The sequence below is a fragment of the Xenia sp. Carnegie-2017 genome, unplaced genomic scaffold (assembly GCF_021976095.1).
Source record: "Xenia sp. Carnegie-2017 unplaced genomic scaffold, XeniaSp_v1 HiC_scaffold_14, whole genome shotgun sequence".
Lineage (NCBI taxonomy): Eukaryota > Metazoa > Cnidaria > Anthozoa > Malacalcyonacea > Xeniidae > Xenia > Xenia sp. Carnegie-2017.
In genome coordinates, this window is record NW_025813447.1 from 9,926,973 (window position 1) to 9,952,866 (window position 25,894).

A 25,894-nucleotide genomic window follows, 5' to 3' on the forward strand; every position below is an offset into this window, starting at 1 on the left:
CATTTCATAGACTATATATGGGCATAAACGTCATTTTAGCGTTATATTTAACGACGTTATGTATGACAAGTCGTGTTTGCTAAATTTTTCTAATTTTAATGAATAACATGCACTAAGGAAACTTATAGATTTGACAATGGTTTGCCCTGTCAGAACTGAATACGCGTGTATGCTAATAAATAACGACGAAACGACGAACATGTTTGAGAGAAACTTTTGAGTGAATAGCTCGAGGAAGTAGAACGCCTGTAAAAAACATCAATGAATTAAGATTCTTATATGGGAAAGACAACAATTAAAGATTTTTGATAAAGCTGCACGAGTTCTTAGACAAGTATACAGTTCATACAACACGTCAATGTAGCTTTCAGCCGTTTCTTGTTTTGTTCTTCATCAATTTTTATGTTATCCTGTTCTAGGCAAAAATTGTGGTCAAAGAAATACGTCAGAAATACTGTGTTTTTTTTTCAACAGAAATGATTTTGCTGCATGGATTAAATCAGACAAATATAGAGACCGTGAAATATGACTCTCTACAATCGTTTCTAAGTTTATTTATAATCATTTTTGAGCCTGTAATAGAGTGCTTGTTAAAGAGTTGTCCAATACAAAGTTTATTTGCATACAGTAGAAAGTTCGTCCAATACAAAGTTTATTTCCATACAGTAGAAAGTTCGTCCAATACAAAGTTTATTTCCATACAGTAGAAAGTTCGTCCAATACAAAGTTTATTTCCTTACAGTAGAAAGTTCGTCCAATACAAAGCTTATTTCCATGTAGTAGAAAGTTCGTCCAATACAAAGTTTATTTCCTTACAGTAGAAAGTTCGTCCAATACAAAGCTTATTTCCATGCAGTAGAAAGTTCGTCCAATACAAAGTTTATTTCCTTACAGTAGAAAGTTCGTCCAATACAAAGTTTATCGAATAAAGTTTAGATGGCATATATTATTGTTATAGCGGAATGTTTTGCCTTAATTTCTATCTTGACCACAGGAAAATTCAAGTTTGTTATATATCCAGAAGAAATAAATAAAAATAAGCATGTAGCAGATTACACAAGGTGTGTCTATAATTCCCAAAATGGACAAACGGAGATTTACAAGCTACTTCAAATGCGAGATACCAGGAAAAACATAGTAATATCAGTACGCTGATATTAATTTTGTTAGATTTAATTGTACTAGTACCCATAATTTTTCTGCATTTACGCTGACCACGTCACAACTAATTCAAGTCTTCTTGTGGGGTCATTCCCTGTGTCTGCATCGATTTTTATTGATGACTCAGTCTGGTTCTCTGTATTCTTCATTTCTTTTGATTTGTGTCTTTTCAGCATTCTATTAAACCATTTCGATCATGGTTTGACGTCCTCTTATGCAGTCTTCGCACTCTTTATTCTTTCCACAAGTCATCAACAAATACATTATTCCTTTTTTACGACAACACAAATTGCAGTCCAGAATAAGTATTGAAATGAGGACAATTGAGAGGACAAAAGCAGCAAACATCATTTTAGGTGATTTGATGTAGAGGAACAATCCTTTATTTAACAAAATGTGTTTGATATCTGTGAAGAAATTTTAATAGGAATGAAATAATAAAGAGAATGATGAAACATAAATGCAAGTGTGTACAAGAAGTATACTTCTTAAGTGATGAATATAACTTTGCGTAGTTTTTTCTTACAAGTATATCATAGAGATTCATACCTTCATCATTTCCCCTTTGATGTTTATTCAAACTTTGTGATTTCCAAGTGTTTAATATAACAGCCAGTAAATTGCTATCGGTTTGTGATTGCGTAGATGGGCTCCAAGGATTGCAAGATGTATGTCTTATGATCTTTAAATGCTTATAGAAGCCATTTTTGAGTTTCGTACTAACATTGAGAATGTTCTCTGTTGCTTTGCAACCAGGCAGGCATTGTTTGAATGGTATGAAGAGTTGATCTATATTAACTGCCATGGGTTCACTGTGTACATTAAAACGTGGCTGTTGATTCTTGCAGTAGTCATTACATTCTCTCACGTTTGGTGGATTGTATTTAACCTTAGATTTAAATTCTGTTTCGTTAACTGTAAGAACAAAATGAAGTTTTTAAGTTAAGCTGTGGTTATTCAACGTCATTCTCACATTTAGTAATCTGGCTTACTTTCGTTTGAAGTAAGGTTCTTGTGTAAATCAAAATTCATTGGCTGGCCTAACCACCTCTTCCAGTCACAAGAAATGTGATCGTAGACAGTATATTTATAAAACTTCTTGTAGTTTTTTAAATCAGGCACAACAATCTCAATTTCTTTCATTTTTGTGGGTTGAGGATAACGTTCCGGACCTGGAACATTGTAACCGACGTCTTTCATGTTTAGTACACATCGATGAACCTTTACATAAAATGGCTCCCTGTCCTTGGGAATATTTGTGAAGTTTTTGCTGTAAATTGAGACAACTTCATCTTCGAGGGCTGGATATTAAAAAAGTTATTATTCAATAAAGTGAACTATATCTTCAAAAACCTGTCGCTGTGTAAATGAATAATAAAAGTCATTTGTTTTCCTACCTAATCCATTGTTTCCTCCATTAACGTTTTTGCTGCATAAGACAAATGCGCAAACCACCCATAATGCCTGTGAAAAGTTGGCAATGGTGCCTAAACGAGATAAACGTTCGCTTGTTAAATCAAAGAGCCCGTTTCCTCGCTATTTTTACGTTGTATAAAGTTAGATTGCGTGTTTTATTAAAGCAAAAAGCGTTTCACGAGAGGTTTGTTTCGATCAATTTAATATTTATACTAATTTTGTGTGTCCTAGGTGATTCAAGTCAGTGATCTAACATTAATCTTGTCAAATAAAGTATCTTTATTAGCAATGAAAATTTTGTCAATTGATATCTATTACGGTATATTTATTAAGTCTACAATCATAGTTACTACTGTCACAATTGCAAAGCATTTTTAGGTACCCATTTTTTTCAGATTCTAGTTCACTTCAAGGTACAACAAACAAGTAAGTTTCTTTTCTTGTTACTTAACACCTCACAAATCTGCTGTTTATGCCTGTTTGTATTGTTACAAAATGCTGCCTTATTTTTTACCGTACTCAATTGTATCAAAGGTATGCTTGACCTCCCATGGTTAACCGCACCGAAAAAATTTTTCTCGTCGAAGGACATCCTTCGACTGATTTAGTACTTGGTAGGAAGCTATGTACTGCTCGAACAAACCTTTCCTTTTGTGGGCGAATTGCTGCAGCAACATAATTATGATGATTCATGTACGCTCCGAAATTGTTAATTGTTTAATATTACTGTATTTAAAATAATCATGCATTGTTCAGCTTAATAATTTTGTAATGTTTAGGAGCCGTTTGTTACTTTGCATTTTTGTCGGTATCGCCTGGGCCATACGAAGGTTGAAAATTGAGAGGCTTCATTCATGTATGCATATATAAATTATAACATGCTCATATAAATGTGAACCTCCTTAATTATCGATCTTCCTAAGACCATGATGGCACAATAACCACCGCTTTACGTTCTTATATGAACTACATTAAAAATATAGAATGTGTACTGCATCTTAAACTGTGTAAAATTCGACACATTAATCCTCCGCGAGGCACTTCAACGGAAGCCTTGATGTTTGAAAGAGCATCTTCACATCAATATTATGGGAAGAGGTTTTTATTTGCCACTCTTGTTTGTTTGGAATGTGATGCTAATTAAGTGGGACTTTCTAAGATCACTTTGTATTAAATTCTTCGGTGGTCTGAATTGCTCTCCCACGAAATATATTTGGAGAATTCTTTACCAAATTAAAGAATCGATGATACAATTGAAGTGAGACGGGATGTAGTAATTGTGTGAAAAGCAATTTATTATTATCTCGTTTGTATGAGCTCGATCAAGATTGAAAATATTAAGAATTCCTGTTTCGTTCATTCTCATTTTGTCTATTTTGGTTTGACCGCCATAGTTCCGAATATTTCGCAGATTGAATCTAACTGAAACATGTGTGAAGTCAACGTGAAAAATATTTAAATGCATGGTTAAGAAAAGTTTAGAAATGTGGTGTATCACCCGTGGGTAGACCGGAATGGTCATTATTGCACATTTTTGATTTAATTTTTCTCACTCATGGTAGTGGTCAAGGTTTTTAGGTGCGGTGTGTTATGCAACCATTTAATTGCAAATTAATCTGCTAATAATTAGTTTCTCTCCGATACGTCGTTAATAGAAACATTTTACTTCTGTTTAATGCACTATAGAGGCTATTTATGTTGATGATTATTTCATTAGTGAAAAAGCCTTTAATTTTTCTTATCATTTTGAGCGTTTTAAATAAAATAATGAAGTTAAATATAAATTCTGGCAATATGCTATTGTATGAATGTGAAAAGATGTATTTTTATGTCGATTGAAGGTAAATTGGACAAAAAATGCATTTAACACATCTAATAAAAATTTTCAGTTTATTTTCAATAGGAAGTGCATGTTATAATGGTCAACTGCATACCAACATATCTTGAAGACGATCTGTAAAAATTTGGCCGTAGCGACTATTTCTTTCTCTTTTTCTGTAAGTTTTTCCCATGGATGATGCTGCTATGGTTTGCCAAATAGTTTATCACAACAAATTAGCTTCGCGGGGCGATGGTCATAATAATGATAATTTCGTGTCATTTCTAATTTTGAAAACATTTGTCACACCCTACTTGTTTTTTCAGAATTCGGCTTGCTTAACATTGTCAACACATGTTGGGTATGTTTTTTCCTTTTTCGTATCAACAATTATTGTCTGCTGCTGCTGCTAGCTTATGTACATTATGTTTTTCTTTTACTATGCTGTTAACGTTGCTTTACAGTAATAGTTATATTTCATATTCCGGCTTGTTGCATGTCCTAAATCATGATCAAAATTTTCTCTGGCTTGTTTCCATACTTGTCTTTATACGATATTTCAACCAACTTTCCGCTGAAAGATTGTTATATGCAGTGCGGTGTTCATATCAAGATCATATCTTCATTTAATTTCAACTTTCCGCTCCTGCAAGTTTTATAGACATGCGCCCACTCAATTAGAGTTATATATAATTATATAATTATTTTGAAGGATGTTCCTGCATTTTTTTGTTGCCCTGTTGTCAATCATATAAAATGTAGATACTGTTCGACGTTTGTTGAACAAGCTACTACTTTTTACACTTCGTCCCAAACAAAGCTTTTTTGTTTGCATGAGCCGAACGGTAAAGAGATCCTTAATTAGTTAAATATTGTCATCTGTGATATTGTGTTGAACAAACTATCAAAGTGCGTGCGTTTAGGCAAATAACATGGTTGTTTTCGTCAGGCGCTATGTATGATTGTCGTAATGAACACGAATTCGATTTCCGCTCGGCAAGTCTCTCGCTACTGTTTTAAATAATCGCTATAATAATGGAGCACTCGAAGCATTTAGAAAATTCCAACGACTTGAACTTAAGCTGAGAAAAGCCAAACTCGACTTGGATTTTCTTACGACATGCAGAAAGCGCTCTGTGATACCAAGATTCCTGTGGTTCAAAGTAGCTAGTCGTCGTTTACAAAACTCTAGCGCTTATCGCCAATGCCAAAATAAACTCCTTCAAGAAGAAATAAACGGGAAACACGCTCGCATACGCGTCCTCTCAGCACAACTAACACAAGCACACTCCAACCTGGCGTTACTAATCTCCAAAATTGACTTTATACACCTTAAGAATGTCTCCGATCGTGAAAATTGAAGAAAACTAATGCAACATCAACATATCGAAGATCGCAAACTTTTCCGTCTCACATCCAAACATGACAACAACATCCCAATCGACCCTGATAAAGTGGTGTTCAACTTCTCAAACCGCCTCATTACTGACAGAGAGAAAGAAATCCTTTCAAAAGGCTTAAACTTTTCCGTCCCACCGAAAATGTTAAACATTTGCACCTTCCTAACACCCTTTGAAAAACTCTACAACCGCCTTAAACGACAACCTGTTAATGAATCATCAGGATTTTTTCCAGACTCGATCAAATGCAAATTAAAAGACATTGCCCACTCAGGTTTCCGAAGTTACAGCCCACCACCTTTCCTATACTCACAAGAAGACTTGAACATTTTAAATAGTTTAAAAAACGACAGAACTATCCTCATCACTAAGCCTGACAAAGGAAATGGCATCGTAATACTTAACAAAGACGACTACATAAAGAAAATGAACACACTCTTATCTGACACAACAAAGTTTCAACCTCTTGATGGAGATCCAGTAAAAGTCACTTTACAACGAGAAAATCAAGTGAAGTCTTTATTAAAAAAGTTGAAAGAGGCTAAATCTTTCGGCCAAGAAACTTACAAAAAACTTTACCCTACTGGTTCACGAATAGGTATATTGTATGGTCTTCCTAAAATACATAAATGTAACATCCCTCTCAGACCCATTCTTTCCTCCATTAATCACTATTCGTATAAACTAGCAAAGTTTTTCATCGCACTCCTAAAACCCTTCACTATAAGCAACCTTATCATCAAAAACTCCTTCTCTTTTGTTGAAGAAATCGTAAACTGCGAAATCAACTCCAGTAATGTTGTCCTTGCTAGTTTTGATGTCGTATCCCTATTTACTAACATACCTGTTGACGAAACCATCCGCATAATATCCAATAGCATTTTTAACAACCACAAGTACTTCAACGGACTCACTGCAACAGAATTTGAAAAACTACTCTCTCTAGCTGTTAAGAACTGTCACTTTATCTTCAACGGGAAAATGTACCAGCAAATTGATGGTGTGGCTATGGGCAGTCCATTGGGCCCTCTCCTTGCTGATATATTCATGTCCTCTCACGAACAATCCTGGCTTAATAAATGTCCTTCTTCATTCAAACCACTACTTTACCGACGCTAAGTTGACGACTGTTTTTTACTTTTTCATCCCTCCGATCACGTCCCTCTCTTTCTTGACTATCTGAACCGAGAGCACCCTAACATCACATTCACAGCTGAAATCGAACCAAACAGAAAACTATCATTTCTTGACATTGACATGTCTCGCACTAATGGAAAATTCACCACTTCTGTCTACCGCAAACCTACTTTCACTGGCCTCTTCACTAACTTCCACAGCTTCATCCCACTTACTTACAAACTTTCACTAGTCTCCTGCTTACTACACCGCATCTTCAACCTTTGTTCTACTTACGAAAATTTTCATACACAACTCGAATTTACCAGAAAGTCACTCACCAAAAACGGTTTTCCTTCACGCATAATTGACCAAATCACACGTCGCTTCCTTAACAACACCTTTGCCCCTAAACCACCTGTCCTGACTGCTAACAAAATGCCCATCTATTTTTGTCTTCCTTTCACCGGCATACACTCCCTTCAAATTCGCACACAAATCAATAGCCTTTGTGCTGCAGCCTTCCCACATATATCTATTAAATTCGTTTTCCGCCCTTCCCAACGTATCTCTTCTTTCTTCCCCTTTAAGGACAAAATTCCCAAACCTCTGAGATCTGGTGTAGTCTATTTATTCAAGTGTCGAAGCTGCAACACTCGTATGTGGGTCAAACCACACGCCATCTACACACCAGATTTTCGGAGCACTTGGGAATATCCCCCCTTACAGGCAACCAAGTTTCCCACCCTGCGTTATCAAGCATTTTTGCTCACATTAACGCAACTGGACACCCCCCAAATTAGACGACTTTAATATAATCTCCTCTTCCAACGATTCTTATGAACTCTCCATTCATGAGAACCTTCTAATCAATAAATACAAGCCTTCACTTAATGTGCAAGGAAATTCCATTCCACTTAGCCTCTTTTAATTTCTCTTTATTTTACTTCCTAACTTCCTTATCATATAATCCATTTGACACTGCCTCCTTTCGTAGTAATTTAACACCTTTTTGTAAATATAATATTTTGTCTTAACATCCTATTTATTATTTGTCTGAAGATGTCTTGAGTAAAGACGAAACGTTACAATAGATTCAATTTTACAATTTTTCTGGTCTATTTCTTTTGATCTAATCAAAACTTTGTTGAGCATTAATTTTTATTACACGAATTCGATTTCCGCTCGGCAAGTCTCTCGCTACTCTTTTAATAGTAGTTTTAGGCGGCGCTGTACAAACTCTCTTTAATAGCGGGCTGTCTGCAAGGATCTGTCCTTTGTATTTAGATACAGTTCATGCATACTAAATTCATATTTTGTCTTATTGGCATCTTGTTTGTGTCATGTCTTCGCTTGCGGTTACACTCTGCATTCTTCTCACTCTTTTGCATTCATCTTCTCTCCAGCCTGATATCCAAGACTTGATCCGGATCTCTGCGCTCTCTTTTTCTCTCTGTTTTCTCCTTTGCAACAATCTACACAATCATTTCGATCATAGTTTGCTTGCTTTTCATGCAATCTTTGCACTCCTTTTTCTTCCCACAAGTCAACAACAAATACATTATTCCTTTTTTACGACAACACAGACTGCAGTCCAGAATAAGTATTGAAATAAGGACAATTGTGAGAACAAAAGCAGCAAAAATCATTTTGGGTGATTGATGTAGAGGAACAATCCTTTATTTAACAAAATGTGTTTGATATCTGTGAAGAAATTTTAATAGGAATGAAATAATAAAGAGAATGATGAAACATAAATGCAAGTGCTTGCAAGAAGTATACTTCTTAAGTGATGAACATAACTTTGCATGGTTTTTTCTTACAAGTATATCATAGAGATTCATACCTGCATCACTCTCCCTTTGATGTTTAGTGAAACTTTGTGATTTCGAGGTGTTCAAAACAGCCAGTAAATTGCTATCGGCTTGTGATTGCGTAGATGTGCTCCAAGGATTGCAAGATGTATGTTTTATGATAATGAAATGCGTATAGAAGCCAGTTTTGAGTTTCGTTCTAACATTGAGAATGTTCTCTGTTGCTTTGCAACCAGGCAGGCATTGTTTGAATGGTATGAAGAGTTGATCTATATTAACTGCCATAGGTTCACTGTGTACATAAAAACGTGGCTGCTTATTCTTGCAGTAGTCATTACATCCTCTCACGTTTGGTGGATTGTATTTAACCTTAGATTTAAATTCTGTTTCGTTAACTGTAAGAAAAAAATGAAGTTTTTAAGTTAAGCTGTGGTTATTCAACGTCATTCTCACATTCAGTAATCCGGCTTACTTTCGTTTGAAGTAAGGTTCTTGTGTAAATCAAAGTTCATTGGCTGGCCTAACCACTTCTTCCAGTTACAAGAAATGTGATCGTAGACAATATATTTATAAAACTTCTTGTAGTTTTTTAAATCAGGCACAACAATCTCAATTTCTTTCATTTTTGTGGGTTGGGGATAATATTCGAGACCTGGAACATTGTAACCGTCGTCTTTCATGTTGAGTACACATCGATGAACCTTTACATAAAATGGCTCCCTGTCCTTGGGAATATTTGTGAAGTTTTTGCTGTAAATTGAGACAACTTCATCTTCGAGGGCTGGATATTAAAAAAGTTATTATTCAATAAAGTGAACTATATCTTCAAAAACCTGTCGCTGTGTAAATGAATAATAAAAGTCATTTGTTTTCCTACCTAATCCATTGTTTCCTCCATTAACGTTTTTGCTGCATAAGACAAATGCGAAAACCACCCATAATGCCTGTGAAAAGTTGGCAATGGTACCTAAACGAGATAAACGTTAATTTGTTAAATCAAAGAGCCTGTTTCATGGCTATTTTTACGTTGTATAAAGTTAGATTGCGTGTTTTATTAAAGCATAGCAAGCGTTTCACGAGAGGATGCTTCGGTTAATCTAATATTAATACTAATTTTGTGTATTCGAGGTGATTCAAGTCAGTGAACTAAGGCCCCGTCCATTTATAGCCCATGTCAATTTATAGCCCATTGTCAATTTATAGCCATCATTATTCACTATGTAAACATTGACCGTTTTATTGGTCAACTACCTGCAAATAATTCTCGATACTGTAATTGTGACATCGTATCTATAAAGAGTTTGTTGAGATGACTAATAATACAATTATTAAATTCAGCTTTCATATGATATCAAGGATTATTCATACTTTGGTCTATGTTATTCGCCTTAGCTTTGCTTCGACAATATTATTGATATCGATCTGAATATTGATGTCATGCCCAACCTCATCCAACAATTGTATATTACGATGTATTTATGAAATCTACATATGTATTACAATTTCCACAATTGCAAAGCATTATTTTTACTTACCCATTTTTTTCAGATTCTGGTTCACTTCAAGATACAACAAACAAGTAAGTTTCTTTTCTTGTTACTTAACACCTCACAAGTCTGCTGTTTATGCCTGTTTGTATTGCTACAAAACGCTGCCTCATTTTATACCGTACTCAATTGTATTTAAGGTATAATTCACCTCCTTGCGGTAAACCCCAACGAAAAAAAATTTTTCTCTCCTCGAAGTACATTTACCTAACATTTCCTGTTGTGGGCGAATTGCTGCCGTAACATGATTATGATGATTCATGCACTTGTCAAAATTGTTAATTGTTTATTATTACTGTATTTGAAATAATCATGCATTGTTCCAGATGTAAACGATAACATTCTCACGAATGTGAACCTCCTTAATTATCGATCTTCCTACTGTCACGATGGCACAATAACCAACACCTTACGTTCGTTGGTACAAAACTGTATTGAATATAGAATGTGTACACCAAGTGTAAAATTTGGCTCACGACACCCTGCAAGGCACTTCAACGGAAGCCTTGATGTTTGAAAGAGCATCTTAGAGGGACAATACATATACTGTCAAAACGGACCCGTGCTGACGCACGACTCTCAGAATTTCCCTCTGGCTTCTTTCACACTGCAAAAATGCTTGAGTAAATTATACACAATGTTTGAGTAACTCGAATTCGTACGCAATTTTTGAGTAAGTTTCACTCATTGTGGCGTAATGATCAATTTTACTCTTTTCTGGATTAAAGCTGTTAGTCAAAATTTTTAGTAGTTGTTATCGCTGAGTAATTGGTACTCACTTTGAACGAGTTTGTTTTACTCAGCAATTAAGCGTACTTTTACTTAAAACGTGAGTCAGTCATTCTCAATCAATATTTTAAGTAAAACTCTTAGATTATAAAATTTCTTTGTCGTAATGAAAATATAAAAACAAACATCTTTTTTACAAGTTTGAAAATTTTACCATCCAATGGTTGACGCTATACAGGCTTCGTGCAACCGGCACCTGTTGAGTAAATTGATTCTTACTCATTTTTTCTTGAGTAAAAGAAATAAGAGATTTTTAAATTCGAAAAACAGCACGCGCAAAACATTCGAGAAAAAGGCGTGCTACAGCACGGGGTAAACGCACGGTGTTCACGTGTAACATTTGGTCATTCAAATAATTCATGAAGTGTCCTAATTTATTGTGAGGAGGGGAGGGGGGTGTTTTTGAGTGGTATTTCTGAGTGTTTCTTCCTATTAGAATTGCAGAGTTGGTATTATGTCCGTGCCACTTCGTATTAAAATTCATGTTTTTCAAGTGGTTAGTGAGAGCGTTCGTAATATTGACTAATTCGCACGTCCATATAAATGGTAGACAAAGAGCAGAACTATCGACTGTAGGTGTTTGTCTATTGTGCAAAAAAGAACTTGACCAAGCATGCCTAAGGTCTAACTGGAATTTATCGCTGTTGCATATTTTAATTTATCAACTGTCCTATACTCTGAAAGAGAGAAATCAAACACTTTTTGGTCAACAGTATCGTTTGCTATAATAACGGAATTATCTCAACGACTATCGATAGTGGCGGTTAATGAAAAAAACAACAGCGCTTTATGCATATGGCTATGTTGTAAAATTTAAGTAGCCATATTTCATGGAATGGCTGTCAATAACAAAAATTTTTCAACGTCATAAAAATCTTTGCGACTTTCGGTGATCTATTTTAAGACGCCATGAAAATGGCGTGGCATGCGCTTTTTACTTCCGGTTCAATCTACGACGGCAGTTGTGTTGACGGCTTCGACGTGAAAACATACAATTTGACGTCGTGTCGGCGACGGAATTATTTTTGATATTTGCCTCTCCTAAAATATTATATAGGCCTACATATATTCATTTAAGAAAAAACAGCGAATGTTTTGTTTCCTAAAGCGAAAAAAAACACAAACAAATAAACAAAGTGAGGTCTGCCCTAATTTCGGGGGCTTCCTCGGAGTCAAAACAATTTTAGTCACAAAACCGCATGTCGATGATTTTGCTTTTATTTATAATTTTTTAAAATAAATATACTGCAGTATATTTTTGATATCAAAAATTTGGTTTAAAATCATCGGAAAACACGATTCAACAGGAAAAATGCCGAAATGGATGAAACTTGTTTCATACTATAATTTAACGAAGTCCTACAAAAGGTTTGCTAAATCATAAATACTTTACGACGTGGTGGCGTCCTAGACCCAGATCCCTCGCGAAAATTTGACGACTTATTAGTCGAAACGTCGTTTTTGCTAAATCACTTTATTGCTCAAGGGAGGAGGCTCTGCTAAGGGAGTTTGGACTGCCTTAAACAAGTTTGTTTTTGAGATATTTAAATGCTTTTTATGAAAATACAATTATCTCCTTGATGAATCAATTCAAGACAAAAAAAAGATAGAAACAGAGTTACAGAAACCATGAAACTTTCATTCACTTTCGTGTTATTCTAGAAAAAATCACATCTTACAAGAAAGGAACAATAAAAAGAAATATGTGAAGTGCCTGAACTTTAGAGAGTAATTTCAGTGCTTTTAAAAATACTTTTAGGCGTGGGGGATGTACAAACACTCTTTAATAGCGGGGCTGTCTGCAAGGAGAGAGTTTGTTGTATTTTTATATTGTTCATACATGCTAAATTTATATTTTCTCTTATTGGCATCTTGTTTGTGTCATGTCTTCGCTTGCGGTTACACTCTGCATTCTTCTCACTCTTTTGCATTCATCTTCTTCTCTCCAGCCTGATATCCAAGACTTGATCCGGATCTCTGCTCTCTCTTTTTCTCTCTGTTTTTCTCCTTTGCAACAATCTACACAATCATTTCGATCATAGTTTGCTTGCTTTTGATGCAATCTTTGCACTCCTTTTTCTTTCCACAAGTCAACAACAAATACATTATTCCTTTTTTACGACAACACAGACTGCAGTCCAGAATAAGTATTGAAATAAGGACAATTGTGAGAACAAAAGCAGCAAAAATCATTTTGGGTGATGTGATGTAGAGGAACAATCCTTTATTTAACAAAATGTGTTTGATATCTGTGAAGAAATTTTAATAGGAATGAAATAATAAAGAGAATGATGAAACATAAATGCAAGTGTGTACAAGAAGTATACTTCTTAAGTGATGAACATAACTTTGCGTAGTTTTTTCTTACAAGTACATCATAGAGATTCATACCTTCATCACTCTCCCTTTGATGTTTAGTGAAACTTTGTGATTTCGAGGTGTTCAAAACAGCAAGTAAATTGCTATCGGCTTGTGATTGCGTAGATGGGCTCCAAGGATTGCAAGATGTATGTTTTATGATAATGAAATGCGTATAGAAGCCAGTTTTGAGTTTCGTTCTAACATTGAGAATGTTCTCTGTTGCTTTGCAACCAGGCAGGCATTGTTTGAGTGGTATGAAGAGTTGATCTATATTAACTGCCATGGGTTCACTGTGTACATAAAAACGTGGCTGTTGATTCTTGCAGTAGTCATTACATCCTCTCACGTTTGGTGGATTGTAATTAACCTTAGATTTAAATTCTGTTTCGTTAACTGTAAGAACAAAATGAAGTTTTTAAGTTAAGCTGTGGTTATTCAACGTCATTCTCACATTCAGTAATCCGGCTTACTTTCGTTTGAAGTAAGGTTCTTGTGTAAATCAAAGTTCATTGGCTGGCCTAACCACTTCTTCCAGTTACAAGAAATGTGATCGTAGACAATATATTTATAAAACTTCTTGTAGTTTTTTAAATCAGGCACAACAATCTCAATTTCTTTCATTTTTGTGGGTTGGGGATAATATTCGAGACCTGGAACATTGTAACCGTCGTATTTCATGTTGAGTACACATCGATGAACCTTTACATAAAATGGCTCCCTGTCCTTGGGAATATTTGTGAAGTTTTTGCTGTAAATTGAGACAACTTCATCTTCGAGGGCTGGATATTAAAAAAGTTATTATTCAATAAAATGAACTATATCTTCAAAAACCTGTCGCTGTTTAAATGAATAATAAAAGTCATTTGTTTTCCTACCTAATCCATTGTTTCCTCCATTAACGTTTTTGCTGCATAAGACAAATGCGAAAACCACCCATAATGCCTGTGAAAAGTTGGCAATGGTACCTAAACGAGATAAAAGTTAACTTGTTAAATCAAAGAGCCTGTTTCATGGCTATTTTACGTTGTATAAAGTTAGATTGCGTGTTTTATTAAAGCATAGCAAGGGTTTCACGAGAGGATGCTTCGGTTAATCTAATATTAATACTAATTTTGTGTATTCGAGGTGATTCAAGTCAGTGAACTAAGGCCCCGTCCATTTATAGCCCATGTCAATTTATATGTCCCCATTATTATTCACTATGTAAACATTGACCGTTTTATTGGTCAAGTACCTGCAAATAATTCTCGATACTGTAATTGTGACATCGTATCTACAAAGAGTTTGTTAAGATGACTAATAATACAATTATTAAATTCAGCTTTCATATGATATCAAGGATTATTTATACTTCGGTCTATGTTATTCGCCTTAGCTTTGCTTCGACAATATTATTGATATCGATCTGAATATTGATGTCATGCCCAACCTCATCCAACAATTGTATATTACGATGTATTTATGAAATCTACATATGTATTACAATTTCCACAATCGCAAAGCATTATTTTTACTTACCCATTTTTTTCAGATTCTGGTTCACTTCAAGATACAACAAACAAGTAAGTTTCTTTTCTTGTTACTTAACACCTCACAAGTCTTCTGTTTATGCCTGTTTGTATTGCTACAAAACGCTGCCTCATTTTATACCGTACTCAATTGTATTTAAGGTATAATTCACCTCCTTGCGGTAAACCCCAACGAAAAAAAATTTTTCTCTCCTCGAAGTACATTTACCTAACATTTCCTGTTGTGGGCGAATTGCTGCCGTAACATGATTATGATGATTCATGCACTTGTCGAAATTGTTAATTGTTTATTATTACTGTACTTGAAATAATCATGCATTGTTCCAGATGTAAACGATAACATTCTCACGAATGTGAACCTCCTTAATTATCGATCTTCCTACTGTCACGATGGCACAATAACCAACACCTTACGTTCGTTGGTACAAAACTGTATTGAATATAGAATGTGTACACCAAGTGTAAAATTTGGCTCACGACACCCTGCAAGGCACTTCAACGGAAGCCTTGATGTTTGAAAGAGCATCTTAGAGGGACAATACATATACTGTCAAAACGGACCCGTGCTGACGCACGACTCTCAGAATTTTCCTCTGGCTTCTTTCACACTGCAAAAATGCTTGAGTAAATTATACACAATGTTTGAGTAACTCGAATTCGCACGCAATTTTTTGAGTAAGTTTCACTCATTGTGGCGTAATGATCAATTTTACTCTTTTCTGGATTAAAGCTGTTAGTCAAAATTTTTAGTAGTTGTTATCGCTGAGTAATTGGTACTCACTTTGAACGAGTTTGTTTTACTCAGCAATTAAGCGTACTTTTACTTAAAACGTGAGTCAGTCATTCTCAATCAATATTTTAAGTAAAACTCTTAGATTATAAAATTTCTTTGTCGTAATGTGAAAATATAAAAACAAACATCTTTTTTACAAGTTTGAAAATTTTACCATCCAATGGTTTACGCTATACAGGCTTCGTGCAACCGGCCCTTGTTGAGTAAATTGATTCTTACTCATTTTTTCTTGAGTAAAATAAATAAGAGATTTTTAAATTCGAAAAACAGCACGCGCAAAACATTCGAGAAAAAGGCGTGCTACAGCACGGGGTAAACGCACGGTGTTCACGTGTAACATTTGGTCATTCAAATAATTCATGAAGTGTCCTAATTTATTGTGAGGAGGGGAGGGGGGTGTTTTTGAGTGGTATTTCTAAGTGTTTCTTCCTATTAGAATTGCAGAGTTGGTATTATGTCCGTGCCACTTCGTATTAAAATTCATGTTTTTCAAGTGGTTAGTGAGAGCGTTCGTAATATTGACTGATTCGCACGTCCATATAAATGGTAGACAAAGAGCAGAACTATCAACTGTACGTGTTTGTCTATTGTGCAAAAAAGAACTTGACCAAGCATGCCTAAGGTCTAACTGGAATTTATCGCTGTTGCATATTTTAATTTATCAACTGTCCTATACTCTGAAAGAGAGAAATCAAACACTTTTTGGTCAACAGGATCGTTTGCTATAATAACGGAATTATCTCAACGACTATCGATAGTCGCGGTTAATGAAAAAAACAACAGCGCTTTATGCATATGGCTATGTTGTAAAATTTAAGTAGCCATATTTCATGGAATGGCTGTCAATAACAAAAATTTTTCAACGTCATAAAAATCTTTGCGACTTTCGGTGATCTATTTTAAGACGCCATGAAAATGGCGTGGCATGCGCTTTTTACTTCCGGTTCAATCTACGACGGCAGTTGTGTTGACGGCTTCGACGTGAAAACATACAATTTGACGTCGTGTCGGCGACGGAATTATTTTTGATATTTGCCTCTCCTAAAATATTATATAGGCCTACATATATTCATTTAAGAAAAAACAGCGAATGTTTTATTTCCTAAAGCGAAAAAAAACACAAACAAATAAACAAAGTGAGGTCTGCCCTAATTTCGGGGGCTTCCTCGGAGTCAAAACAATTTTAGTCACAAAACCGCATGTCGATGATTTTGCTTTTATTTATAATTTTTTAAAATAAATATACTGCAGTATATTTTTGATATCAAAAATTTGGTTTAAAATCATCGGAAAACACGATTCAGCAGGAAAAATGCCGAAATGGATGAAACTTGTTTCATACTATAATTTAACGAAGTCCTACAAAAGGTTTGCTAAATCATAAATACTTTACGACGTGGTGGCGTCCTAGACCCAGATCCCTCATGAAAATTTGACGACTTATTAGTCGAAACGTTGTTTTGCTAAATCACTTTATTGCTCAAGGGAGGAGGCTCTGCTAAGGGAGTTTGGACTGCCTTAAACAAGTTTGTTTTGAGATATTTAAATGCTTTTATGAAAATACAATTATCTCCTTGATGAATCAATTCAAGACAAAAAAAAGATAGAAACAGAGTTACAGAAACCATGAAACTTTCATTCACTTTCGTGTTATTCTAGAAAAAATCACATCTTACAAGAAAGGAACAATAAAAGAAATATGTGAAGTGCCTGAACTTTAGAGATAATTTCAGTGCTTTTAAAATACTTTTAGGCGTGGGGATGTACAAACACTCATTAATAGCGGGGCTGTCCAGGAGAGAGTTTGTTGTATTTGTATATAGTTCATACATTCTAAATTCATAATTCTCTTATTGGCATCTTGTTTGTGTCATGTCTTCGCTTGCGGTTACACTCTGCATTCTTCTTCTTGTGCATTCATCCTGTCTCTCCAGCCTGATATCCAAGACTTGATCCGGATCTCTGCTCTCTTCATTTCTTCTGTTTTTCTCTTTGCAACAATCTACACAATCATTTCGATCATAGTTTGCTTGCTTTTGATGCAATCTTTGCACTCCTTTTTCTTTCCACAAGTCAACAACAAATACATTATTCCTTTTTTACGACAACACAGACTGCAGTCCAGAATAAGTATTGAAATGAGGACAATTGTGAGAACAAAAGCAGCAAAAATCATTTTGGGTGATGTGATGTAGAGGAACAATCCTTTATTTAACAAAATGTGTTTGATATCTGTGAAGAAATTTTAATAGGAATGAAGTAATAAAGAGAATGATGAAACATAAATGCAAGTGTGTACAAGAAGTATACTTCTTAAGTGATGAACATAACTTTGCTTTGTTTTTTCTTACAAGTATATCATAGAGATTCATACCTTCATCACTTCCCCTTTGATGTTTATTCAAACTGTGTGATTTCGAGATGTTTAAAACAGCCAGTAAATTGCTATCGGTTTGTGATTGCGTAGATGGGCTCCAAGGATTGCAAGATGTATGTCTTATGATCTTTAAATGCTTATAGAATGCGCAAGAATGCGCAAGATGTATGTCCATTTTTGAGTTTCGTGCTAACATTGCGAATGTTCTCTGTTGCTTTGCAACCAGGCAGGCATTGTTTGAATGGTATGAAAAGTTGATCTATATTAACTGCCATGGGTTCACTGTGTACATTAAAACGTGGCTGTTGATTCTTGCAGTAGTCATTACATCCTCTCACGTTTGGTGGATTGTATTTAACCTTAGATTTAAATTCTGTTTCGTTAACTGTAAGAAAAAAAATGAAGTTTTTAAGTTAAGCTGTGGTTATTCAACGTCATTCTCACATTCAGTAATCCGGCTTACTTTCGTTTGAAGTAAGGTTCTTGTGTAAATCAAAGTTCATTGGCTGGCCTAACCACTTCTTCCAGTTACAAGAAATGTGATCGTAGACAATATATTTATAAAACTTCTTGTAGCTTTTAAATCAGCAACGACGATCTCAATTTCTTTCATTTTGTGGGTTGGGGATAATATTCGAGACCTGGAACATTGTAACCGTCGTCTGTCATGTTGAGTACACATCGATGTACCTTTACATAAAATGGCTCCCTGTCCTTGGGAATATTTGTGAAGTTTTGCTGTAAATTGAGACAACTTCATCTTCGAGTGCTGGATATTAAAAAGTTATTATTCAATAAAGTGAACTATATCTTCAAAACCTGTTGCTGTGTAAATGAATAATAAAAGTCATTTGTTTTCCTACCTAATCCATTGTTTCCTCCATTAACGTTTTTGCTGCATAAGACAAATGCAAACCACCCATAATGCCTGTGAAAAGTTGGCAATGGTACCTAAACGAGATAAACGTTCGCTTGTTAAATCAAAGAGCCCGTTTCCTCGCTATTTTTACGTTGTATAAAGTTAGATTGCGTGTTTTATTAAAGCAAAAAGCGTTTCACGAGAGGTTTGTTTCGATCAATTTAATATTTATACTAATTTTGTGTGTCCGAGGTGATTCAAGTCAGTGATCTAACATTAATCTTGTCAAATAAAGTATCTTTATTAGCAATGAAAATTTTGTCAATTGATATCTATTACGGTATATTTATTAAGTCTACAATCATAGTTACTACTGTCACAATTGCAAAGCATTTTTACGTACCCATTTTTTTCAGATTCTAGTTCACTTCAAGGTACAACAAACAAGTAAGTTTCTTTTCTTGTTACTTAACACCTCACAAATCTGCTGTTTATGCCTGTTTGTATTGTTACAAAATGCTGCCTTATTTTTTACCGTACTCAATTGTATCAAAGGTATGCTTGGACCTCCCATGGTAACCGCACCGAAAAAAAAAAATTTTTCTCGTCGAAGGACATCCTTCGACTGATTTAGTACTTGGTAGGAAGCTATGTACTGCTCGAACAAACCTTTCCTTTGTGGGCGAATTGCTGCAGCAACATAATTATGATGATTCATGTACGCTCCGAAATTGTTAATTGTTTAATATTACTGTATTTAAAATAATCATGCATTGTTCAGCTTAATAATTTTGTAATGTTTAGGAGCCGTTTGTTACTTTGCATTTTGTCGGTATTGTCTGGGCCATACGAAGGTTGAAAATTGAGAGGCTTCATTCATGTATGCATATATAAATTATAACATGCTCATATGAATGTGAACCTCCTTAATTATCGATCTTCCTAAGACCATGATGGCACAATAACCACCGCTTTACGTTCTTATATGAACTAAATTAAAATATAGAATGTGTACTGCATCTTAAACTGTGTAAAATTCGACACATTAATCCTCCGCGAGGCACTTCAACGGAAGCCTTGATGTTTGAAAGAGCATCTTCACATCAATATTATGGGAAGAGGTTTTATTTGCCACTCTTGTTTGTTTGGAATGTGATGCTAATTAAGTGGGACTTTCTAAGATCACTTTGTATTAAATTCTTCGGTGGTCTGAATTGCTCTCCCACAAAATATATTTGGAGAATTCTTTACCAAATTAAAGAATCGATGATACAATTGAAGTGAGACGGGATGTAGTAATTGTGTGAAAAGCAATTTATTATTATCTCGTTTGTATGAGCTCGATCAAGATTGAAAATATTAAGAATTCCTGTTTCGTTCATTCTCATTTTGTCTATTTTGGTTTGACCGCCATAGTTCCGAATATTTCGCAGATTGAATCTAACTGAAACATGTGTGAAGTCAACGTGAAAAATATTTAAATGCATGGTTAAGAAAAGTTTAGAAATGTGGTGTATCACCCGTGGGTAGACCGGAATGGTCATTATTGCACATTTTGATTTAATTTTTCTCACTCATGGTAGTGGTCAAGGTTTTTAGGTGCGGTGTGTTATGCAACCATTTAATTGCAAATTAATCTGCTAATAATTAGTTTCTCTCCGATACGTCGTTAATAGAAACATTTTACTTCTGTTTAATGCACTATAGAGGCTATTTATGTTGATGATTATTTCATTAGTGAAAAGCCTTTAATTTTTCTTATCATTTTGAACGTTTTAAATAAAATAATGAAGTTAAATATAAATTCTGGCAATATGCTATTGTATGAATGTGAAAAGATGTATTTTATGTCGATTGAAGGTAAATTGGACAAAAATGCATTTAACACATCTAATAAAATTTTCAGTTTATTTTCAATAGCAAGTGCATGTTATAATGGTCAACTGCATACCAACATATCTTGACGACGATCTGTAAAATTTGGCCGTAGCGACTATTTCTTTCTCTTTTTCGTAAGTTTTTCCCATGGATGATGCTGCTATGGTTTGCCAAATAGTTTATCACAACAAATTAGCTTCGCGGGGCGATGGTCATAATAATGATAATTTCGTATCATTTCTAATTTTGAAAACATTTGTCACACCCTATTTGTTTTTTCAGAATGCGGCTTGCTTAACATTGTCAACACATATTGGGTATGTTTTTTCCTTTTTCGTATCAACAATTATTGTCTGCTGCTGCTGCTAGCTTATGTCCATTATGTTTTTCTTTTACTATGCTGTTAACGTTGCTTTACAGTAATAGTTATATTTCATATTCCAGCTTGTTGCATGTCCTAAATCATGATCAAAATTTTTCTCTGGCTAGTTTCCATACTTGTCTTTATACGATATTTCAACCAACTTTCCGCTGAAAGATTGTTATATGCAGTGCGGTGTTGATATCAAGATCATATCATCATTTAATTTCAACTTTCCGCTCCTGTAAATTTTATAGACATGCGCCCACTCAATTAGAGTTATATATAATTATATAATTATTTTGAAGGATGTTACTGCATTTTTTTGTTGCCCTGTTGTCAATCATATAAAATGTAGATACTGTTCGACGTTTGTTGAACAAGCTACTACTTTTTACACTTCGTCCCAAACAAAGCTTTTTGTTTGCATGAGCCGAACGGTAAAGAGATCCTTAATTAGTTAAATATTGTCATCTGTGATATTGTGTTGAACAAACAATCCAAGCGCGTGCGTTTAGGCAAATAACATGGTTGTTTTCGTCAGGCGCTATGTATGATTGTCGTAATGAACACGAATTCGCTTTCCGCTCGGCAAGTCTCTCGCTACTATTTTAAATAATCGCTATAATAATGGAGCACTCGAAGCATTTAGAAAATTCCAACGACTTGAACTTAAGCTGAGAAAAGCCAAACTCGACTTGGATTTTCTTACGACATGCAGAAAGCGCTCTGTGATACCAAGATTCCTGTCGTTCAAAGGAGCTAGTCATCGTTTACAAAACTCTAGCGCTTATCGCCAATGCAAAAATAAACTCCTTCAAGAAGAAATAAACGGGAAACACGCTCGCATACGCGTCCTCTCAGCACAACTAACACAAGCACACTCCAACCTGGCGTTACTAATCTCCAAAATTGACTTTATACACCTTAAGAATGTCTCCGATCGTGAAAATTCAAGAAAACTAATGCAACATCAACATATCCAAGATCGCAAACTTTTCCGTCTCACATCCAAACATGACAACAACATCCCAATCGACCCTGATAAAGTGGTGTTCAACTTCTCAAACCACCTCATTACTGACAGAGAGAAGGAAATCCTTTCAAAGGCTTAAACTTTTCCGTCCCACCGAAAATGTTAAACATTTGCACCTTCCTAACACCCTTAGAAAAACTCTACAACCGCCTTAAACGAGAACCTGTTAATGAATCATCAGGTTTTTCCAGACTCGATCAAATGCAAATTAAAAGACATTGCCCACTCAGGTTTCCGAAGTTACAGCCCACCACCTTTCCTATACTCACAAGAAGACTTGAACATTTTAAATAGTTTAAAAAACGACAGAACTATCCTCATCACTAAGCCTGACAAAGGAAATGGCATCGTAATACTTAACAAAGACGACTACATAAAGAAAATGAACACACTCTTATCTGACACAACAAAGTTTCAACCTCTTGATGGAGATCCAGTAAAAGTCACTTTACAACGAGAAAATCAAGTGAAGTCTTTATTAAAAAAGTTGAAAGATGCTAAATCTATCGGCCAAGAAACTTACAAAAAACTTTACCCTACTGGTTCACGAATAGGTATATTGTATGGTCTTCCTAAAATACATAAATGTAACATCCCTCTCAGACCCATTCTTTCCTCCATTAATCACTATTCGTATAAACTAGCAAAGTTTTTTATCCCACTCCTAAAACCCTTCACTACAAGCAACTTTATCATCAAAACTCCTTCTCTTGTCGAAGAAATCGTAAACTGCGAAATCAACTCCAGTAATTTTGTCCTTGCTAGTTTTGATGTCGTATCCCTATTTACTAACATACCTGTTGACGAAACCATCCGCATAATATCCAATAGCATTTTTAACAACCACAAGTACTTCAACGGACTCACTGCAACAGAATTTGAAAAACTACTCTCTCTAGCTGTTAAGAACTGTCACTTTATCTTTAACGGGAAAATGTACCAGCAAATTGATGGTGTGGCTATGGGCAGTCCATTGGGCCCTCTCTTTGCTGATATATTCATGTCCTCTCACGAACAATCCTGGCTTAATAAATGTCCTTCTTCATTCAAACCACTACTTTACCGACGCTAAGTTGACGACTGTTTTTACTTTTCATCCCTCCGATCACGTCCCTCTCTTTCTTGACTATCTGAACCGAGAGCACCCTAACATCACATTCACAGCTGAAATCGAACAAAACAGAAAACTATTATTTCTTGACATTGACATCTCTCGCAGATGAGTGGAAGCCCGTGACCAATGGTCGAGAGATCTCACTCTTTGAGGTTTTGCAATGAGCCAGTCAAACGCGTAAAACATCTTTTATAAATTAACATTAATTCAAAACAGATAAATATTCCAACTTCTAATTCATTCTCTATATATATTCATGATGATTTGCAAATTATCGTTATTGATTATTTGCAAAATTTTGATTGAATTTATTGAATAAGCTCTGTCGGATGCAAAGGCTAATGCAAATTGCAAACTCGGCAAGAGACCAATCAGCGCATGCATTTTCTTGTTCTTATCGTACAATTGATATTACTCAAAATCCCTCACTTCGGGGAGTGGACAAGTATGCAGGATAAAGGTGCATTCCCCGTGACTGTATGGTGAAATAATAAAAATTTTCTTAAACAATGAAGGAAAAGCTTATGGAATAGCATTAATCTTTTCGGTGGGAATTAAGTTCGGTGTGCTATAACGTAATATTATGTATGTTTTCACTTACCTACACGCCTTTCTCTGTTGTATTGAAAGACTGTTAAATTGGTGGAGCATTTACACTTGGTGTGATTATGAAATGTATTCGTAATATTTAAACGTCAGTGAATCTCTCAGTACATGCCTATCTTTGCCATCTCACTGGTTTCGACGGATAGTGAGTTTGTGAATATTCTGCACAGCGGTGTATTTTGATGAAATATGGTCCGAAGCCTTGGGGGCTTCGTCAAATTTGTCACGTATATGGACACAACATCTTCCTGAGGTTCACACGTTTTCTTGGCTGGAAATATAAGTACATATTAATTTGGCTTGTCTGTGGACGAACAATTTTCAATTGTGAGAAACCAAATGAAAATCTTGAACGCTATTTCATTATACAATCAGTAAATTCAACATGTTTAGTTTTGTATGTTTACCTGCTGCTGCACAGAGCTGGCATAGTGTTAAAACAATAACATAAACTTCCTTTTTACTTCTTAAAAAATATCGATCTGTGATGAAAGATAAAAGCGCAATCAGTACCTGATGCAAAATATATTAAAACTGCCAATTGATTGGATTTTATTAAATTCACAACCAAAGGCATAAACGCATTTATGAATTTAAAATTACAGCTATCATTTACTTTGCTCAACTATGAAATATTTTATACAAATTGATAAGCCATTTTGTAAGTACTAAAACTAGCGTCTTTTTGAACCCAACATACTGGAGATGGTACTGTTAAAAGTATTTTATAGCAATGCAATGAATGTTGCTCTCAAATGAGCGTCTTACAAAGAGTGATAAAGAACAAAGACACAAATGTAAACATCGGGTCATTGGAGGTCAAGAGTGGCGTGAATTGTTCTTATCTTTTTTATATCAATAATCAATATACATATATTATTTGATCATTCGATATATTCATCAACAATTTGTTTAAGAGATGGGGATTCAAAATGATATTTACCCTTTGTCCTTTGTAACTTCCCGTAATGATATTTTTTAATGTCATTTAGTTAACTTTTAGGGCATAGAAAAAATTTAAATGTTTTGTATACATACTTCCTGCGCTGTTGAACCATGTACATATCAAACCGTGTGTGAAAAAATTGACCCTATGCTATATTCTTAATTCATGTCAACGTCTCTACTCTAGGTTCATTTAAAGAATTTTGTGGAATTACTTCAACAAGATTCTTTGACACCGAGGACTTTGTCAAACATAATGCTTCATGATTGGGAGAGGGTCATTATTGTAACAAATTTTATAGCTAAATTGAATACGAAAAACGATTGAATAAATTGGTAATGGCAATCAGCATGGTTACAACAAACAATCGTGCTGTTTCTTTCAACAATTTTTTTATACAATGCTGTTTCTTTGTTTAATTAGGCAATTGCGCATCGACAGCGAATTGTTGCAGAATTTAAAACAATATGTAATCTATACATTGTATGCATCGACGACACATAGTTTGGCTACTATACAAGGTTAACACTACTCGATGGTGCTTTAAAATCGCGCATAAATAGTCATCAGGAAGTGCATACGATAAATTTAACCTAGTAATTCTTCATGGTGCAATTAGAAAAACAAATAGAATGTATAACTTACCCATTTGCTTGCAGAAAAATTGGTTGATCGTTTTTGCAAATCGTCTTTCTTTTCGATGTAAGCAACTGTTCGTTGACTTTTGAACACTTGTAAATGATTTATGGTGTTTGCGTTTTTATATTTATAATGATGCAAGACTTGTTTTCACTGCATGGTGAACCGCACTTTATTTTGTTGGGTTAACCATTTCCTTTGACAAATAATGGTGCAGCAGAAGGATGAATACTCTTTAGGTTATTTTGATACTGTATTGCGCTGTTGAGGTTAGCATTCCTTCATAACTTATTTACGCAACAACACGCAATGCAAGAAAAAAAATAATGCTTT

General features: G+C 35.0%; 2 protein-coding genes and 3 long non-coding RNA genes across 7 annotated transcripts; all 5 read right to left on the reverse strand.

Annotated features, from left to right (window-relative positions):
- Window positions 1-664: 664 nt before the first annotated feature.
- On the reverse strand, window positions 665-2,013 carry LOC124433704. Its single transcript, XM_046983505.1, has 2 exons — window positions 1,711-2,013; window positions 665-1,568 (listed from the first exon to the last, which is right to left on the reverse strand). Exons 1-2 carry the CDS (start codon window positions 1,964-1,966, stop codon window positions 1,342-1,344), a joined length of 483 nt encoding a protein of 160 aa, XP_046839461.1. The 5' UTR covers window positions 1,967-2,013; the 3' UTR covers window positions 665-1,341.
- Window positions 2,014-2,027: 14 nt separating this feature from the next.
- Window positions 2,028-2,202, reverse strand: LOC124433722. Its single transcript, XR_006944583.1, has 2 exons — window positions 2,154-2,202; window positions 2,028-2,076 (listed from the first exon to the last, which is right to left on the reverse strand). It is a non-coding gene; the product is annotated as an uncharacterized LOC124433722 (long non-coding RNA).
- A 6,174-nt stretch (window positions 2,203-8,376) lies between these two features.
- LOC124433720 lies at window positions 8,377-9,009 on the reverse strand. The gene is made up of 2 exons (XR_006944581.1): window positions 8,759-9,009; window positions 8,377-8,616 (listed from the first exon to the last, which is right to left on the reverse strand). It is a non-coding gene; the product is annotated as an uncharacterized LOC124433720 (long non-coding RNA).
- A 3,671-nt stretch (window positions 9,010-12,680) lies between these two features.
- On the reverse strand, window positions 12,681-24,041 carry LOC124433692. 3 transcript variants are annotated; one of them, XM_046983481.1, is made up of 6 exons: window positions 23,972-24,041; window positions 23,054-23,420; window positions 14,299-14,388; window positions 13,894-14,202; window positions 13,454-13,816; window positions 12,681-13,311 (listed from the first exon to the last, which is right to left on the reverse strand). In XM_046983481.1, the coding sequence occupies exons 2-6, from the start codon at window positions 23,088-23,090 to the stop codon at window positions 13,082-13,084; spliced, it is 1,029 nt and encodes a 342-aa protein (XP_046839437.1). In that variant the 5' UTR covers window positions 23,091-23,420; window positions 23,972-24,041; the 3' UTR covers window positions 12,681-13,081. The 3 variants fall into 3 exon arrangements, with proteins under 3 accessions (XP_046839437.1, XP_046839438.1, XP_046839436.1); XM_046983482.1 differs by lacking the exons at window positions 23,054-23,420; window positions 23,972-24,041 and adding an exon at window positions 14,658-14,787 and having other exon boundaries at window positions 12,681-13,200; XM_046983480.1 differs by lacking the exons at window positions 23,054-23,420; window positions 23,972-24,041 and adding an exon at window positions 14,658-14,787.
- On the reverse strand, window positions 17,736-18,276 carry LOC124433715. Its single transcript, XR_006944575.1, has 2 exons — window positions 18,120-18,276; window positions 17,736-17,977 (listed from the first exon to the last, which is right to left on the reverse strand). It is a non-coding gene; the product is annotated as an uncharacterized LOC124433715 (long non-coding RNA).
- Window positions 24,042-25,894: the final 1,853 nt, after the last annotated feature.